Here is a 20,711-nt window from a genome sequence, read left to right as displayed (position 1 = left end):
TTGTTGATGTCCTCACAAATAATAGTAAAACCAAGGCGTGTGTGACGTGCGTGTGTTTCGGAAGTTATTACTGTAACTGTAGAGGTGCTGTGTGTGTGTGTGTGTGTGTGTGTGTGTGTGTGTGTGTGTGTGTGTGTGTGTGTGTGTGTGTGTGTGTGTGTGTGTGTGTGTGTGTGTGTGTGTGTAAAAATAGACATGGTCTGTCTAGCCCCCCCCCCCCCGGGGTCCTGTCCTCTTGGCTCTGTCAATCATGTGGCAAAACAAGATGGCAGGCCGGAGGTTGTGGCAGCAGCTCTTTCTATCAGGCAAGTAAAGATTTCACTTTGTCCTGTATTATTGTACTGTATCGTTTTTCCTGTACTGTATTTGGTACAGTACTTTATAGGTGTTTGTACTTTACCTTTTCAATTTCAAATAGGCCATACTTTAACCCAGGGGTGACCACACTTTTTTTTACTTGAGAGCTCCTTTAAAAATAACCAGCTCAAGATCTACCCACAAAAAAAAACAATTGCAAGACATTCCAAGACTGTGCCGTCGCTACCTATACTCGCAATACGCACTGCGAGTAGGGCAACACACCGAGGGGGGGCAACAAAATGTGCCAAAAAGTGCCAAGCCGACCCTCATAATAACAAATTTCTCCGCAGCCCCGCCACCTTTATGTTTTGCATATAACTTTGTAATGCTACTAACGTTTGTGTGCAGCACTCTTGAAAACAAAGAATTGGATTGTGGGTTTGAGCTGACTGATATTTGATGTTAATCAATAAAGGCACCTTATAATTCAAGTGGCAGATGCCAAACATATATTTGTATTCTATTTAAATTTAAATGATATATATTTTTAGGGGCATGTCATGTGATCTGACTGCACAGCCTTTGTGACCGTTTGGGCACCCCTGTTTTAACCCATTTAGACCTGAGAATGATTCTTTAAAAAGAAAAATCTGAAGAACCCATGTTTCTGTGTCAGTGGTGCTCAACTTTCTTCATGTCAAGGACCCCCACAATTATCTGTGTTTGGCCGCGGACCCCCGTCTGAAAATATGTTTTCCCCAGAAGCAAAGATTTGAGTTAAAAAAACATTCGCTCTGAAAGAATAATGTATTCAAAGATTAGCGCTACAATACCAAAGTATTAATATAATGCTTAAAGGTATATTCAGTGATTTCACTTAATTCAAATATCACTTATTTTTTTGTTTTGTTGTGATAATCCTCTCTACTATAGAGTGTGCTGACCATATAAGGAGTTCCTCCCTGTCCCCAGTTAACCCCTGGGGGTCAAAAAACCTTAGGTTTCGTTTTTGACTCTCTATCCTGATTGGATGAAAGGCTGGGTCCCACAGCCAAAAACGAAACCTAAGGTTTTTTGAGTGAAATCACTGAATATACCTTTAAAACACCAAAAAGGGGTTCCCGTCCTGGAGGGTTAAGTTCTACTCCACTACATCTCACAGTCAGATATATTGTACTTTCACTCCACTACCTGTGGAAGGGCTAATTCTCATTCTGTCTGTGTCTATGCCTGTGTACAGTGTGTGTGCTGGGTCTACTGGGGGTCCAGGCAGAGCCCAAAGACTCCAGACTGACCAAGACCCCCCAGGACCCCAGTCCGACGGTGAGGCTCCACAGGCTGGAGACTCCGGTGGGAAGGCTCTTCACGTACCAAGTCCTGAGAGAGACCTTCATCAATGACTTTCCTCAGACCACCTACAGTAAGGCCCCCGACAGACAGCGTCGACACAGAAGCACTACTTTAACCCATTTAGAGCTGAGGTCGAGATTAAAAAAAACAACCTATGATCATCATCATGTCAGCGGTGCTCAACCTTTTTCATGTCAAGGAGTCCCAGAATTATCCGTATTTGGCTGCGGACCCCCATCTGAAAATGTGTTGTTCCAGGGACGCCTCAGAATCAAAGATTTGAGTTCAAAACTGAAAGAATATTATATGCAAAGATTTGCGCCGCATTTTTTGTCAAAAATATCAGATCTACAAGCTCGTATGCACGGTACTCCTCGGTGCCACGCTATGAGCTTGTAGATGTGCTATTTTCCAATAGCTAAAGTATAACATAATGCTTAAAACACCAAAAGGGGTTCCCGCCCAGAATGGGTTTTGGGTTTTAACCCATTTTGGGGCTGGAACCCCTTTTGGTGTTAGCATCACGTTATGCTTTAGCTATTGAAAAATAGCAGATCTACAAGCTCATAGGGTGCCACCGAGTGGCGCGCTACGAGCTTGTAGGTCTGCTATTTTTGAACGACTGACACAGAAACATAGCTTTTTGAGAAAACTGTCATTTTCAAACAAGACATTTTTAGAATCTGATCTCAGGTCAGAATGGGGTTTAATACTGTGTGTGTGTGTGTGTGTGTGTGTGTGTGTGTGTGTGTGTGTGTGTGTGTGTGTGTGTGTGTGTGTGTGTGTGTGTGTGTGTGTGTGTGTGTGCTTGTTGTGTCCCCTGTCAGCCCGTCGCCATGACGACCCCATGGAGTTCAAGCTCAACTTGATGAAGTTCCCGGACCTTCCCGAGTGGCTGCGGTTCACCCAGAGGACCCACGATGACAACGGCTACCTCTACGGCACGCCGGCCGCCCCGGGCAAAAGTGTTGTCGAGGTAAAAAAAATAAAAATACTTTGTTTTAAGTCAAGGACCCCCAAAATGTATATGTTTTTGGCCGTGCCCCCGAAAAGGCGAAAGGCCGAAACGTTGGACATTAATAAATATACAGCATCGTGGCTACGAGTGTGCGGCCTTTTTCTCTTTTTTACTTATTTACTGCCTTAGGCCAGCACCTCACCAACACTGGTGTGCGCCCTTTCCTGTTTCGGAAAATGTTTGGGCTAAAAACGGGCTAAAAACGGCCATTGCCGTCATAACAAATGTGCTGATGTCAGCACAAGTGGCTATGGCCGTATTTAGCCCACTTTCTTGCAAAACTTTAATGCTTGGAATGGATTCAGCATCATGAAAAACCCCTAGTTTGGCACGTCACATGCTACTTAAAGCATGAATATTTTGCCTTCTATAGGTTGTTAATGGTATGGTCACATATTATGCCAATTATGAAAATTGCTCTGAACGGCAGTTTCTAAAACAATTCTCTATTTTATAAGGTTATTTTAGCAGTCAGTTTGTATTGGTGGTGGGGAGGGGGTGCCGGGCGGGGGTCGCGAGACATGGCCAAAGCATTTCCGGGGGTCCCCAGCCCAAAAAGGTTGAAAACCCCTGAGCTAGTCTACAATGGCTAATGACAAAACTCACCACTTGTTTGTTGACAGATCTACGCCATCAACAAGCTGACCTTCGACGTGTCTTACAAAGACATGATCACCATCATCATCGTCAGTCCAGGTCAGTGTTGTTTTCCTCGACTATAATACTAAGACGAAAAATGTCCGTCGAGTCGACTACCATTTTCCACTGACGAAAACTAAATGGAAATAAATATACCGACCATTTCGTCAACAAATACAAACTAGACTAAAATGTTAGGAAGGGACTAGTGGACAAGATATCCAGTATAAGTCATTTTACACTTGGTTGCATGCTGAAAATAGCAGATCTACCATGCTGAAAATAGCAGATCTACAAGCTCACAACGCGTTGTGGGCTTGTAGATCTGCTATTTGCTATCTGCTATTCTGCTTATAGATCTGCTAGTGAAAAAAAAAAGTCATTACTACGGCATCAAGGCCCGCCAAAACACATTCTGTTCGACTAAAATCAACTGTAGATTTAGTCGACTAAAATCTTATGATATTTTAGTCGACTAAAACTAGACTAAGACATAAAACATTCCGGGTGACTAAAATGAAAACTATTCAAGGTTACTATGACTAAAGTAAAAACTATAAATCTAAATGTGCTGCCAAAAACAACACTGGTCCCATCATGAACTATAACATCAAACATGGGGGGTCCGTATACGTCCCACACAATGCCTGATTTCCCCAGACAGTTATCAGGGGGGCGGGGAGGACCATGTTATAATAGGCTCCATGCGGTTAATGAAGAGAGGTTTAATGACCTCTGTGACACGGAGGACAATATAGACATCTGCACTTAATCAATGTGCTCACAGGTAGTGGTCACTGCAGTGAGGGGGGGGGGGGGGGGGCAGGGAGGAGGGGAGGGTGGTAGTGGTCACTGCAGTGGGGGGGGACACGCAACAGCAACAGGGGACTCCTTATACTTATATGGTCAGCACATTCTATAGTAGAGAGGGTTATCACAACGAAACAAAAGAAAAGTGAAGAAGTGATACTTGAATTAAGTAAATATACCTTTAAGTCCTGGTATTGTGTCAGATAAGATAAGATAAGATAAGATGCAGCCCGGCCTACCCCTTCATTTAGGGGTAGGCCATTTCATTTATTCTGTTGTGTCGTTAGACAAAGAAAATGTTCGTCGACCACCTTTTTTCACTGACGAAAACGAAGCTCTCTCTCTCATTAGCAGGCAACAGTGCAGCACTATCCCTCTCTCTGTTTCTGGCACAACAGCGCCCCTACTGGTACTCATTATACTGGTGGTATACACGGACACGGACATTGCTGTTCCTTGGAGTGGTTGCACCACTCAAAAACTAGACTAAAATGTTAGGAAGGGACTAGAGTGGCAATGAGATCCAGTAATAAATAAAAGACAAGTCATTTTACACTTGGTTTCATGCTGAAAAAGAGCTTGTAGATCGGCTAATTCCAGCAAGTCATCAGTCATTGCGACGGCATCAAGGCCCGCCAAAAAACATTCCGCGTGTGACTGAAATATGACTAAAACTAAATGAAGTTTCATTCGAAAGACTATTATGACTAAACTAAAAATAGAAATTTGCTGCCCAAAAACGACACTGTTGTGTTGTGTTAATGTTCCACTCACAGATAAGCTGCAGCCCAGCCTACCCTACCCCTGAGTCTACCGTTTAACTTTCATTTAGTCTGTTGCGTTTAGTCTGTTTAGTCTTAAGCAGAGCCTGCGGCACCACCAAGGGCAAGGTTGGAAAAAGTGCCTGGTGCTGGGAGTCTGGTGCAACACACAGGGCCTGACCTGGTAAGAGCAGGAGTGGACCTGGTGAGACGTAGGAGGGGCCCGGACAGGAGTCAACCCACAGAGCCTATTGTCCTTCCACGCGCCAGAATGGTACCTCCCAGTCCCGGCAGAGTAGTTCAGGAGGAACGGATTGTGTGGCCCTGGTTTTTCCCTAATGGGACTTATCGAGGGTAGCTACTGGGACGGATGTATGTATGTATGTATTTCGTTATATGTTGTGTTGTGTTAATGTCCCTCCCAGACAAGGTGCAGCCCAGCCTGCCCCTGAGCCTACCGTTCCAGGCGGAGTTCTTCCTGGGCCTGAGGGAGATCGAGAAGGCTCTGCCCGCCGGCGTTCAGAACGCCATCAAGCAGGACCTGCAGAAGCTGTGGAAGGCCGACGACCTGGAGATCGTCAACATCTCCAGCGCCCTGGACCGAGGAGGCCGCGTCCCCCTCCCGCTGCCCGGACACTACGAAGGGTAAAGGATAAGGGAAACTTTATTGGCCATTACATTTACATAAAATGGAAATTTGTCTTTGGCACAACAATAAAACATTACATAAAATACACAGATGTATTAAAATACTATATAAAAATGCATTCACATAAACACAGCAAGCGGTTACCGTACTCAAGTACTGTACTACTAAAGTACAAATGAGAGTTACTTTTGCTTTACTTGTGTGTACAGTGTTGTTTTAGTCACACTTTAGTCACCTGGAATGTTTTATTCGACTAAATCTACAGTTGATTTAGTCGACTAAAATGTATTTTGGTGGGCGTTGATGGTATCGTAAGGACTGTTTTTACACTTGCTGAAAATATTTTCAGCATGCAACTAATTGTAAAATACTGAATCTCTTGTCCACTAGTCCCTTCCTAAAATGTTAGTCTAGTTTTTATTTGTCTTAGTTTTAGTCATCATACCTTAGTTTTTGTGTAGTTTCCATTTAGTTTTCCTCAGTGGAAAAAGGTAGTCGACGAACATTTTTCGTCTTGGTTTTAGCCGACGAAAACAACCCTGCTTGTGTATTTCCAATTGCACTGGCTCACACAAACCCCTACGCGCTAGCCCCTCCTATATTCAGATAGATTTTCGTCTTACACAAACCAATAAAAAAAATCACACCCGTGTGAAGTGAGGGGCGCTCTTATCATCATACATCATCATGAATCATCTCATACTGGCCAATCAGAATGCCTGTTGCCTATGATTGGTTACCTGATTTGCTCGTTTACATATGACGTAAATTTTCCCTTCAACGTCAATGGAGTTCAATGTTTTGATGTTTAATTTACGTTATATTTAGCGGAATTTTGACCTAATTTCTCCATTCATTGTCAATGGCAAATCATGAGACGTGTGGGGACAAAAGCTGTAGGAGGGGCTAGTGCCCCTCAAAAACAATGAATGGAGAACTTTCCGTCATAGAGTCTGAGCAAATAGGCATAGTGTCCATTTTACGTCATGATGATAAGACAAGCGCCCCTCACTTCACACGGGTGTGATTTTTGCTATCCATCGCACAAAAGGTCTCGCTCAATGCCTAATAGCAGATCTACATGCGTTGTCAGCTTGCAGATCGTCTATTTTAAAATAGGTTTTAAACTAAAGTGCTCATATGTTATGTGGCCTATAATACTGTGGTCAGCTTCTTTTGGGCTTCGTGTTTTCATGAACCCGGCTTGCTTTGTTTCTCCCGCATAATCTGGCAACGTGTGGTGGTGTGTTCAGGGTGTACGTGAAGGTGGGCTCGCAGCACTACTTCTCCGAGTGTCTGTTCGGCGTGAACGGCCCAGACAACCAGAGGCGCTGCGCGGCCGACCCCGACGCCAGGGTGCCCAAAGGGTGCAACTTCTGCAGGATCCCTGGAAACTGCATCACCTGGTGCAAGACTGAGCTGGTATGTAATCATTGTGTGCTAATATTCGTGTAGGAATACAAGAAACGCTCGGCCCGCAAAGCATGCTCATTTCTATTTTACTTTGAGTCATTTTTACTTAGTTATAGTCCAATTATTTTAGTCACCCGGAATGTTTTAGTCTAGTCTAGTTTTAGTCGACTAAATATCATAGGATTTTAGTCGACTACATTTTTTTTTGGCAGGCCTTGATGCCGTCGTAATGGCTGATTGTATACGTCTCAACGTGTCGTGCTTCGATGCGTTGTGAGCTTGTAGATCGGCTATTTTCAGCATGCAATGCAACCAAGTGTAAAATGACTTGTACTGGATCTCTTGTCCACTAAAGTCCATTCCTAACATTTTAGTCCAGTTTTTATTCGTTGACGAAATTGTTAGTATATTTAGTCATCACAGCTTAGTTTTCATTTAGTTTCCGTTCAGTTTTCGTCAGTGAAAAAAGGTAGTCGACGAACATTTTATCGTCTTAGTTTTAGTCGACGGAATTTAATTGAATTGATTATGCTTTAGCTATTGAAAAATAGCAGATCTACAAGCTCATAGCACGCCACCGAGTGGCGCGCTACGAGCTTGTAGGTCTGCTATTTTTGAAAAATCGAAGAACGACTGACATAGAAACATGGCTTTTACAGAAAACTGTCAGGATGTAGAAGACATTTTTTTAATCTGATCTCAGATCTCAAAATGGGTTAAGTTCTATCTATCTTTTTGTCCCCCACACGGCAGTTTGACCTGTCCAGGCGTCGGCTCCCTCCCCCGGCCCCCACCATGAGCTCAGGGATCCTGGAGTCCGCCGGCGGGGACTTCAGCCCCCCCGACTCGCCCCCGGACCGGGACTTCTTCCCGGACTACCTGGTGACGGTCATCGTGCCTCTGGTCCTGGCCATCGTCCTGTGCGTGCTGCTGACCTACGTCATGTGCTGCCGACGGGAGGGGGTGTAAGTATATCAACGGTGATGTTTTCGTGGACAGTTTTTTGCACGGTAAACAGACTACTATTATTATTATGTATTTATTTGTTTGTTTTACTTGCTGCCTTGGAATAAAATGGTGTCTTTATTTGAAACAACCATATGAACTAAATATAATTTTCTGTTGGTCTCGTAGGGAGAAGAGGAATGAAAAGACATCAGAGTAAGTCCAGAGAGAGTAATCTCTCACAAGTTTGTCTCACAACTCGCTTTTACATTTATATACTTACAGGTTCACTGTGTAGAAAATGTGATCTTTGTACGGCAACATGTATCCATAAATTAGTCTTCACTCGCTTATTTTACATTTATATTTAATCACTTCTGAAATACGTGCTATAATGGCACCCTACGTCACCCTACCCCAAACGACCAAAACCCCTAATACTCACAGGGTTGAGTTTTAACCCCAAACGACCAAAACCCCTAATACTCACAGGGTTGAGTTTTTTACCCCAAACGACCAAAACCCCTAATACTCACAGGGTTGAGTTTTTTACCCGGCAACGCATGTCGAGTGGGAAAGGGAAACTTCACCCTTTTCTCAAAAAGAAATGTACACTTTCCTGGGGGTCTTTATGTGTGTAATATGTGGTTTTAGATATTTTAGATTTTACCAGTGAGCCCAGTGTCTCTTATATGTCATGGACACGGGTCTCACTTTCTTCCTGGACTGTCTTTCGACAGCCCTCCCCCTAACCACAAGGAGGAGCAGTGCACCAAAGCATTATGGGAATTGTAGTCCAGGAAGGAAGTGAGTGTCCACGACATCAGAGACACTGGGCTCACTGCTAAAATCTAAAATATCAATCAACAAATGACACACATAAAGACCCCCAAGAAAGTGTTTTCTAAATCTTCTAAACGTCATTAAAATATATTATTTAGCAAAAAGGGTTAAATGGCCTTTTAAGGCCTATTCATACTCGGAGTCAGTCTATTTTCCAATTTTTACTCCAGACGTGTTCGGAATCTCGGATGTCACTTTATCACCCAAAACTGGAGTATGAAAAAAAAGTATTAATAGGCCAGCTTTAACCAGCCATGTCGGACATGTGTCGACCTACGAATGCGTCCCCGTCAAACTCGGGGTCCTTCAAATTCAAAGAATCACTCCAACTGCGTAATAAAAGTCTGTCTGCCACCACTCACCTCTGGTTGTGTGTCCAGGATCCAGCTGTTCCACCACCACACCATCCACATGTCTGTCTGTCTGTCTGTCTGTCTGTCTGTCTGTCTGTCTGTCTGTCTGTCTGTCTGTCTGTCTGTCTGTCTGTCTGTCTGTCTGCCACCACTCACCTCTGGCTGTGTGTCCGTCCAGGATCCAGCTGTTCCACCACCACACCATCCACAGCAACCTGGGCGAGCTGCGGAACCTGGCGGCGGGCCGCGGCATGCCCGCCCCGCCTCTGTCCACCCGGCCCATGTTCAACGCCCGCACCGGGGAGAGAGCGCCCCCTCTGGAGGGCGACAGCATCCCGCTCATCCAGGCCCAGCAGTAAGACTGACAAGAGACAGAGACATGATTTTCTTTGGTTAAAATAAGTGTTAAATAGGGGCACGGTGGCACAGTTGGTAGTGCTGTCGCCTCACAGCTAGAAGGTCCTGGGTTCGATTCCCGCTAGGGACGCTGTGGGCACTGGCGGCGTGTTCCCTCCTCCGCGTCATCAGTGCCCATACCCGAGGCGGGGGTTGGCGAAAGGGCCTTTCTGTGTGGAGTTTGCATGTTCTCCCCGTGTCCCCTAGGGTAGATACCCTCACAAAAACATGCAGTAATCCTGGTCTCTAAAACTACCTCCCCCTGGCCAGCCGGGGCGCCTGATGGAGGGGAAAGGAACTGGTCGGAATAACGTGTCCCTTCCACGCGCTACGTCCGGCCGGAGAAATTCCCCTCTGTCAGCTTGGACTCCTCATGCATAGAAGGAGGCATGAGGTCAGTCCGCTGCCCCCCCCAGGTTAGCAGAGGAAGTGTATAGCGCCCAGGATTACATTAGATAATTGGCACTGGGTGAAAAGAAAACTGGGTTACAAAATTGTGGGATAAAAATGTAAAGTTAAAAAAAAATATGTGTTATTATATAGCTCTATATTCTGATAGTAGTCATTTCTTGTTTCCAGATGTCTCTCCAGCTATTAGTTAATCCGAAGATTTCAGTTCGGGATACCAATGTTATCCAATCAGGATAGAGAACTCAGACAGGGTAGGCCTACAGATTAATTAAGTGCAATTGGAAGTGGTGACACAAACACACAAATGAGCTGGAAAAGTTCCCTCTGAGAGTTTGTAACCCACCTGAAAATGTTCTGAATATTAACCCATTCTGACCTGAGATCAGATTCATACCAGGTTTCCACTGGGACACACACTGGTCTGATGAACCCATTCTGACCTGAGATCAGATTCTAAAAATGTCAGTCGTTCTTTGATTTTTCAAAAAATAGCAGACCTACAAGCTCGTATCGCGCCACTCAGTGGCGCGATATGAGCTTGTAGATCTGCTATTTTTAAATAGCTAAAGCACGACATGATGCTGACACCAAAATGGGTTCCCGTTCAGAATGGGTTAAAGAGACTCTATAGCAGTGATAACTATCGGAATATAGTGCTGTAAGCCTTTAACAAAAACTAAACTTTAGTTTTAACCAAAACATATCACTTAACCTACCTTTAAGTCATGCTTGCCAGTAATAGCACACAGACTCCTGCTATTAACAAGTATTTTAATGTTTGCTAGTATATGTCTCCCTCTAGTGGTACTTATTGAGTACTGCTACGTTATGGTGGTAACTGGTAACTAGCTGCAATTTCCCCATTGACAGCCCATACATCCAAACAGAAAAGTCCTGTCTGATGGTATTAAACCATGTTAAACTAACCTACATTGCAGCTGTATGAAAAGCTTGAATTATCCTCTTTCTATCTGCAAAGTGTTTGTTTCATAAAAAAATGTTAAGAAATTCCTTGCAGGTGTTGGGAGTTTGGAAGCGCTCGTTGGATATCACTCAACAGACCTGCGTAGCACCTGTTTAGAATTTGCACATAATGCAGGAGGCAGCAGGACGTTGCTTTACTGATAACGAGTGCTTCCAAACTCCAACACACAAAAAATCACCTGCACAGAATTTCTTGAGCTCATAACATATCTACGGTGGATTTTTATGAAACATACACTTTGCAGATAGAAAGAGGATAATTCAAGCTTTTCATACAGCTGAAATGTTGGTGAGTTTAACATGGTTTAATACCATCAGATAGGACTTTTCTGTTTGGATGTATGGGCTCCCAAGCGAGAAATGTAAGAATTATTAATTATTATTGTACTAAATATGAATTTGAAAAAAAAGTACAAGTTTACTTTTAACATACTTTCTGTGCAAAAATGGAAAAAATATATTTATTTTTCGCTTGGGCTGTCAATGGGAAATTGCAGCTAGTTACCACATTGCTGGCAAGATGGCCGGCCGCGGTGTGCATGTGGCCAATAGCCAGGCTGCTGTGTTGCACATGGTTATATAAAGGTGTGTGATTGGTGAGGAAATGTCACGGAAAGCTATGAGAAGTGTAAAGTGTAACACGTGTTGTTTTTAATGTGTGTCCCTAACAGTGACCCCTACTACACCGACACACTGCCCAGGTAAGCTCACACACTTATTATTAACATCTACACCGACACACTGCCCAGGTAAGCTCACACACTTATTATCTACACCGACACACTGCCCAGGTAAGCTCACACACATATTATTAACATCTACACCGACACACTGCCCAGGTAAGCTCACACACTTATTATTAACATCTACACCGACACACTGCCCAGGTAAGCTCACACACTTATTATCTACACAGACACACTGCCCAGGTAAGCTCACACACTTATTATTAACATCTACACCGACACACTGCCCAGGTAAGCTCACACACTTATTATTAACATCTACACCGACACACTGCCCAGGTAAGCTCACACACTTATTATTAACATCTACACCGACACACTGCCCAGGTAAGCTCACACACTTATTATCTACACAGACACACTGCCCAGGTAAGCTCACACACTTATTATCTACACCGACACACTGCCCAGGTAAGCTCACACACATATTATTAACATCTACACCGACACACTGCCCAGGTAAGCTCACACACTTATTATTAACATCTACACCGACACACTGCCCAGGTAAGCTCACACACTTATTATCTACACAGACACACTGCCCAGGTAAGCTCACACACTTATTATTAACATCTACACCGACACACTGCCCAGGTAAGCTCACACACTTATTATTAACATCTACACCGACACACTGCCCAGGTAAGCTCACACACTTATTATTAACATCTACACCGACACACTGCCCAGGTAAGCTCACACACTTATTATCTACACCGACACACTGCCCAGGTAAGCTCACACACTTATTATCTACACCGACACACTGCCCAGGTAAGCTCACAGACTGTTTATTAAAATCTACACCGACACACTGCCCAGGTAAGCTCACATACTTATTATTAAAATCTACACCGACACACTGCCCAGGTAAGCTCACACACTTATTATTAAAATCTACACCGACACACTGCCCAGGTAAGCTCACACACATATTATTAACATCTACACCGACACACTGCCCAGGTAAGCTCACACACTTATTATTAACATCTACACCGACACACTGCCCAGGTAAGCTCACACACTTATTATCTACACAGACACACTGCCCAGGTAAGCTCACACACTTATTATTAACATCTACACCGACACACTGCCCAGGTAAGCTCACACACTTATTATTAACATCTACACCGACACACTGCCCAGGTAAGCTCACACACTTATTATCTACACAGACACACTGCCCAGGTAAGCTCACACACTTATTATCTACACCGACACACTGCCCAGGTAAGCTCACACACATATTATTAACATCTACACCGACACACTGCCCAGGTAAGCTCACACACTTATTATTAACATCTACACCGACACACTGCCCAGGTAAGCTCACACACTTATTATCTACACAGACACACTGCCCAGGTAAGCTCACACACTTATTATTAACATCTACACCGACACACTGCCCAGGTAAGCTCACACACTTATTATTAACATCTACACCGACACACTGCCCAGGTAAGCTCACACACTTATTATTAACATCTACACCGACACACTGCCCAGGTAAGCTCACACACTTATTATCTACACCGACACACTGCCCAGGTAAGCTCACACACTTATTATCTACACCGACACACTGCCCAGGTAAGCTCACAGACTGTTTATTAAAATCTACACCGACACACTGCCCAGGTAAGCTCACATACTTATTATTAAAATCTACACCGACACACTGCCCAGGTAAGCTCACACACTTATTATTAAAATCTACACCGACACACTGCCCAGGTAAGCTCACACACATATTATTAAAATCTACACCGACACACTGCCCAGGTAAGCTCACACACTTATTATTAAAATCTACACCGACACACTGCCCAGGTAAGCTCACACACATATTATTAAAATCTACACCGACACACTGCCCAGGTAAGCTCACACACTTATTATTAAAATCTACACCGACACACTGCCCAGGTAAGCTCACATACTTATTATTAAAATATACACCGACACACTGCCCAGGTAAGCTCACACACTTATTATTAAAATCTACACCGACACACTGCCCAGGTAAGCTCACACACATATTATTAAAATCTACACCGACACACTGCCCAGGTAAGCTCACACACATATTATTAAAATCTACACCGACACACTGCCCAGGTAAGCTCACACACATATTATTAAAATCTACACCGACACACTGCCCAGGTAAGCTCACACACTTATTATTAAAATCTACACCGACACACTGCCCAGGTAAGCTCACACACATATTATTAAAATCTACACCGACACACTGCCCAGGTAAGCTCACACACTTATTATTAACATCTACACCGACACACTGCCCAGGTAAGCTCACACACTTATTATTAAAATATACACCGACACACTGCCCAGGTAAGCTCACACACTTATTATTAAAATCTACACCGACACACTGCCCAGGTAAGATCACACACTTATTATTAAAATATACACCGACACACTGCCCAGGTAAGCTCACACACATATTATTAAAATATACACCGACACACTGCCCAGGTAAGCTCACACACTTATTATTAAAATCTACACCGACACACTGCCCAGGTAAGATCACACACTTATTATTAAAATATACACCGACACACTGCCCAGGTAAGCTCACACACTTATTATTAAAATATACACCGACACACTGCCCAGGTAAGATCACACACTTATTATTAAAATATACACCGACACACTGCCCAGGTAAGCTCACACACATATTATTAAAATATCATTATCAGTGATTATTATCATTATTACTTAAGTAAAAGTATATCAATACCGCTCTGTTACAAGTAAAAGTAAAAGTCTGATATTAAAAATGTACTTGAGTAGGACTTGGCATCAAAATGTACTAAAACTTAAAACTAATACATTTTGACTTGACAAACTTGATGAATACGTTTACTTTTAGTCTAAAAGTAAACGTATTCATCAAATGCATTAAAAGTCTTTTGAAAATAGCAGATCTACAAGCTCACAATGCGTTCAAATAGCCAAAGAATGCAGTATATATAGGGATAAAGTGGTTAATGCATTTTTGGTAATCCAAGTTAAAAAGAAAGTACAATATTTGTCTCTGAGATGTAGTGGAGTTGAAGTGACACTGTGACAGTATTGAAAATACTCCAGTAAAGTAAAAATGAATGAATAAATAAAATAAATAGCTCACAATTGTACAGTAATTGAGTACTTATAGTTACTTTCACTCTGGCCTATAAAATGTCTTTCTTTCTGAATTCCTTTGTTGTCTTATTGTTTGTCTGTGTTGTTGAGAGCAACTATGTTTTATAGGCCTCCTCCTGCCAGTAAAAACTATGTTTCTTTTCCTTTTTTTCTTTGCAGGAAGTAAGAGCGACAATGAATGGACATCTTTGAGTGCTGAATGCGATATAATGTTTTTACGAGGAACAGCTGCGTTAGTCTGCCGTCCCGTTAGGCACACACATATGACCGGTTAAGACTCGGGGGTAAGGGCTACTTCACCCCTCTGGCAACCAGAGCTTATTTTAATGATGTTTAGGACACAAGAAACCCTTTCCCGGGGGGTTTGTATGTGGGTTTTTTTATGCGTGTCATTTTAGTCATGACGCCATGTTCATGGCCAAAAACCTTCCTGGACTACAAAGTCACCCCTCCCCTTTCTCCACAAGGAGGGGGAAGTGCACTAAAGCATTATGGGCATTGTAGGAATTCAGCAATCCAGTCAAACCCTAGCAGTCTTCATTATTTCATTCATTATTACTTCATTATTTTTTCTGGCTATAGGGTGCACATTTCAAACTGTTATCTACTACAAATACTTGAGTGACTGCAGTTTCTTCCAGCGGTGGACCTGAGGCAGATGAAACAAAAGAATTAAGGGCTTCTAAATCCTAACAGTTTTCTGAAAAACCTATGTTTCTGTGTCAGTGGTGCTCAACCTTTTTCAGGTCAAGGACCCCCAGAATTATCTGTATTTGGCTGTGGACCCCCATCTGAAATTATGTTGTCCCCCCGTCCCCGTAAGCAAAGATTTGAGTTCAAAACGTTCGCTCCGAAAGAACATCACATATTCAAAGACGTGCGCCACATTCTCACGATTTTTCAGAAAAATAGCAGATCTATAAGCTCGTACACAAGCTTGTAGATCTGCAATTTTTTTTAATAGCTTAAAGTATAACATAGTCCTTTAAACACCAAAAGGGGTTCCCTGTCCTTTACGGGTTAAGGATAGGGTTGGCGGTGGGGTTTAGTAATGTGGTATTATTGGGACGTTGGGGCTAACGCAATACGCTATACGCACCCTGTTTGTACAGTCTATGGACCTCAGTGTTACCAGTGTAACTATATGGACCGGAAGGTAGAGTGTTATTCTTGTACATTGCCATTATTATAATATTAAATGGGTGATTTATTTGTGTTCTGTATACATTGTTTACGTGAAACCAAACTCAGTTTTCTTGTCTTCATTCACGCCACGACTTAATATACCAGTAAGCAATAATATGTCAACATTCTTTTTCAACGATTGTTTTCTCAAAAACATGACACATCTAGCGGGCGCAATCTGCATTAAAATATTTTCCTATAGAAGCTTTGTCATTGGTCAATTTGCCTGTCTACTTCCTGATCGGTTAGTCATTGTGACCGTGTTTTTTTTTCTTCGACCAATGACAAAGCTTCTAGGAACATGTTGCATGAATGCAGATTGTGGCCCCTAGATTTGTCACAGAGACTCAATTATTTGTGGGAGCGTTTTACTCATTGCTGGCTGTCTGAATACCAAAAACAATAAAAGTCATTACAATTTTGACATTATTATTGCTTATAGCAGCTTTAAGTTGTCAACCTTTCATTCAATGCATCAATTGTCAATTGTATGGTATTTGTTTCATGAATCGCAGGAGTTTATTAATTAGCAATTAATAATCTCACAGAACTCTGTACTGTATCTGTTTAGGAAATGTCTTCTTCTGCCCTAAAACTGTCTGGCTCTCAGAAATCATGTCGTCGCTGTTGGGCAGAAACCTTAACTTTTTTGTTTGTTTTTCTGTAAATTAAAGCCCTATTTGATCACACTACAGTGTCGCGCAAAAGTATCAAAAATAGCAGATCCACAAGCTCGAAACGCAGTGCGTAGTAAAGCGTTTTGAGCTTGAATTATTTCTCAGACTTTTAATATTTTTTGAGGGGCGCTATACCTATATCCAGCTTTTAGTTACCGTCCGGCCACAAACTTCGTCTTAGACAAACATTAAATTGACATTGAATGGAGAATTTTACGTCATAGTGTCTGTTTTATGTCATGATGATGTACGCTGATATGAGCGCCCACTCACTTCACATGGGTGTGATTTCTTTGAGGGGCACTATAGCCCCTCCTATATGCAGCTTTTGTTCCCACAAAATGTCTGCAACATAAACATTAAATTGCATTGACAATGAAGGGAAAATGTACGTCATCTTGTCCCCACACCCCCAGAAATTAGGTTGAATGTCCGCCAAATATGACGTAAATTTGTGGCAACAGACAATCTGATTGGCCAGTATGAGATGATGCATGATGATGTTGTACGATGATAAGATCGCCCCTCACTTCACGCAGGTGTGATTTAGCCCCTCGTATGTACAGCTTTAATGTTTTGAGGACTTAAACAAACATTAGCACCCGTTGCTTAAACAAACATTATGTTGTAATTGATGTAAGATGATAAGAGCGCCCCTCACTTCACACAGGTGTGATTTTTAATATTATAGTTATATGCTACAGTATGCTATACTGTCTATACCAGTAATTGGTACTGACTATACCAATTAGCCAACCAATTGGGTGGTACTGGTACTATATGTGGTACATGATACATTTAGGCTTATAAAATTACTTTGTTTTCCACCAAGTCCTGGAAAAAAAGTAACAGTTTTGGACATATTAAGTGGCGGCTGGCAGTGGTTTTGGGTGGGGGGGAGAGGGGGGGCTATAAGACATCCATTATACTATATGCTACTAGTTCAACCTGCAGCAATAGCATCATATTTCAGATATCAAAGTACAGCAATGACACTACTACTAACAGGCCTATACTTTGTTACAGCAAATGCTCCACAACAACAGAAGTGCATGCCCACAACAAACACTCCACTGAACATTGTTTGTATGTGCAATGTGTATGTACAGATGCTCTTTGTAATGAGTTTGTGCTTAAAATGTACTGTAAATTCTACAAACTGTTAATAAATATTTCAATCAATCAATCAATCAATCAATCTTACTGTCATTAATAATGACTGTCATTAATAATGACAGTACGCATGCACACACACCCCCACACACACACACGCGCGCGCGCAAACGGCACCGACCAAAATGGAATAAAGATGCAAGCAACTTGCAAGGCACACACACACACACACACACATGCACGCACGCGGCACCGAGACAACACTAACACATGCACAGAAACAGTTTACCCTGGGTAAACAAAGAACTTTGCTTTACTTTGCTTAGCCTCTCTCTCTTCCCAACTCAATGAGAGCTTAGCTATTATGTTTCTTAACTTTGTGATATGAATGAAGCAGAACCACAATACCTTTCTGTGGGTCCGGTGTGCGGTCAGCTGTCAGCTGTCTGCCCCCAAGGAAGAATTTATAACTCACAAAACGTATTTTGTCTCCTTTCCTTTTGTTATATCCAAAATGGACGATATGCTCCCTGTCTCTTAACTTCATTTCCTCCTCCACGGACACGGGACAAAACGTTTTATAAAGTAAATAATAAACTTATTTCATTTAAAAAAAATACTTCCACCCGCCATTCTTTCACATCGTAAACAACCACACACGAGCAGGTGCTGTGATTGGTCAAAAGCCAATGACCTCACGGTCTGAGGCGGGAATTAGGGCTGAGCACAGCCCTCTATTGGCTGAGAGATTTTAGCCCCAAAGGCAAGAAAACCAAGCAGGCGTGTCTTGTCAGCGGTCAATCATTCAACGCAATGGAAGCCAATGGAAGGAAGCCTTTTGGGCTGTAAAATATCAGCCCATTTTGACCTATTTTGTGTTTTTATTTGATGCTGTTGCTGCTTTAGAGTTTAGATTATACCAGAATATAAAAGTATCTATTCTAAAACATTTTAATAATAGTCATCTTTACTCCATAAGGCAGGGAGGGCTGAGCGCCACTTGCCCATTGACACGAGCCACTATGTGGTACACAATAAATATAAAATGACTTTGTCCGGAAAGAAAGTAACAGTTTTGGACATACAAGGTTTCCACCCGACAGTGACGATACTATGTTTTATCGAGTATACTCTGAAAACGGTATAACTGCACTAAAGTATACCCTGACTGAAATGCCCAAATATGGAGCTGTATACGTCATATTGACAACAGGCAACGGACAACACCAGTACGAATAAAAACTTCACCGTCGTTCTTTAGCGTGTAGACAACATGGCGCCTGTAAGAAGCAGCGGCGTCCAGTCCAAGAGATACCACGTGCTGTGTCCCATCTGTCTGGACGTGTTCACCGACCCCATCACCACGCCCTGCGGGCACAACTACTGCAAGTCCTGCATCACCACCTACTGGGACAACGACTGGGTGTGCCAGTGTCCGCTGTGCACCAAGCTGTTCCCCACGCGGCCCGACGTCTCCGGCGTCAACACGCTGATCTCCGAGATGGCCGACCAGTACCGGAGGTCGCAGCAGCAGCAGCGGCACGCCGCCAAGCCCCACGAGGTCTCGTGCGACGTCTGCACCGGCGCCACGAAGCTCAAGGCCCTGAAGACCTGCCTGGTGTGCCTGACGTCCTTCTGCGAGGCGCACCTGGAGCGCCACCAGAGCGTGGCGGCGCTGAGGCGCCACAAGCTGGTGGAGCCCGTGAGGAACCTGGAGGACGCGCTGTGCCGGAGGCACGGCCGGCCCCTGGAGCTGTTCTGCCGCACGGACCGCGCGGCGCTCTGCCAGGCGTGCGCCGAGCAGGACCACGAGGGCCACGAGCTGGTCTCCCTGGAGGAGGAGTGCGAGGGGAAGAGGGCCGAGCTGCGGCGGACGGAGGCCGACGTCCAGCGGGCCATCCAGGAGAAGCAGGTGAACATCCTGGAGCTCAACGGCTCCGTGGAGCAGGCCGAGGGCTTCATCGCGGAGCTGAGGACGGAGATCTCCGAGCTGAAGAAGAGGAGCTCGCGGCTGAAGCAGCTCTCGTGCACCGAGAACCACCTCCACCTCCTGCAGAACTTCACGTCCATCGTCAACGCCCCTTCTCCTCCCCCTCCCCCTCCTCCTCCGCTGCAGCCGCCGACCGCCAACGCCAAGGACCTCCCCCGGGCGAAGGTCAACGACGAGCGCTTTTCGTACGACGTGGCGACCGTGAGGACGGCCGTGGCTCAGCTGGAGAAGACGGTCCGTAGAGAGATAGAGAAGCTGCGTGGCGCCGGGCTGAGGAGGAATATGGAACTCTGGAGTTAGTGCCAACAAGTGAATAAATGGAGATTTTAAAGAATATCCCAGACAAGAGATTGTTTGTAGCTGCGTCAGTGGCTTAGGTACACAAACCTTCTCAGTAAGAATTTATTGTGATGTTCAGCTAGACTACTTGAACCCTATAGCACCCATAATATGGAGAGAACATTCTGGTAAAACAAAAGAACAGACCAAGTACAGAGGGAACTCGTGTCCTGTTTAGCAAGTCGGAGGTTAAAGGGAAGAGTGCCTGGGATTCGGGCGTGGCCACAGAGGCCCAAAATAGGAAGGGAACATTCTATCTGGGGCCCAATTAAAACGGTTACCGGACCATAGGGTGGAGGAATGGAAACGCTGCTGGCCCCGTTGTCCTTTTTAAGGGGGGGGGGGAGTATTTGTCATCTCTACTCTCACCGGCCGCACCTTCGCTGAGAACATCTATCCGTTAAAAGATGATTAAAAGCTCTGCTCCTCTGATTGTCTCGTGTCAATCGAGATACGGCAAGTAGGCTATATTAGCTGCATTTCAACAAGGCAACTGAAAAGTACATCACACAACATGTTAACAGCACAAAGGACTGTTTGACAATTGTATTTGAATAAAGGTTTTTAAAAGATTAAAAGACTTAAATATATAAAATA

General features: G+C 43.7%; 1 protein-coding gene across 2 annotated transcripts; it reads left to right on the top strand.

Moving 5' to 3' along the window:
- Positions 1-264: 264 nt before the first annotated feature.
- On the top strand, positions 265-17,354 carry sgca (sarcoglycan, alpha). Of its 2 annotated transcripts, XM_083786648.1 has the most exons (12): positions 265-305; positions 1,541-1,720; positions 2,478-2,626; positions 3,292-3,364; positions 5,304-5,523; positions 6,781-6,949; positions 7,694-7,905; positions 8,075-8,101; positions 9,109-9,141; positions 9,293-9,436; positions 11,544-11,573; positions 14,970-17,354. In XM_083786648.1, the coding sequence occupies exons 1-12, from the start codon at positions 266-268 to the stop codon at positions 14,974-14,976; spliced, it is 1,284 nt and encodes a 427-aa protein (XP_083642774.1). In that variant the 5' UTR covers position 265; the 3' UTR covers positions 14,977-17,354. The 2 variants fall into 2 exon arrangements, with proteins under 2 accessions (XP_083642774.1, XP_083642773.1); XM_083786647.1 differs by lacking the exon at positions 9,109-9,141 and having other exon boundaries at positions 9,260-9,436; positions 14,970-17,351.
- The last annotated feature ends 3,357 nt before the right edge of the window (positions 17,355-20,711 follow it).

Source organism: Protomyctophum parallelum, assembly GCF_964188405.1.
Source record: "Protomyctophum parallelum genome assembly, chromosome: 17".
Lineage (NCBI taxonomy): Eukaryota > Metazoa > Chordata > Actinopteri > Myctophiformes > Myctophidae > Protomyctophum > Protomyctophum parallelum.
This window is presented reverse-complemented; position numbering and strand designations above follow the sequence as displayed.

Bases quoted from the DNA above. Each gene is read 5' to 3' on its own strand.
- sgca (XM_083786648.1), top strand. From the start codon at position 266: ATGGCAGGCCGGAGGTTGTGGCAGCAGCTCTTTCTATCAG. The intron at 2,627-3,291 runs GTAAAAAAAATA...GTTTGTTGACAG, and splicing joins CGGGCAAAAGTGTTGTCGAG to ATCTACGCCATCAACAAGCT. The intron at 3,365-5,303 runs GTCAGTGTTGTT...TGTCCCTCCCAG, and splicing joins CATCATCATCGTCAGTCCAG to ACAAGGTGCAGCCCAGCCTG.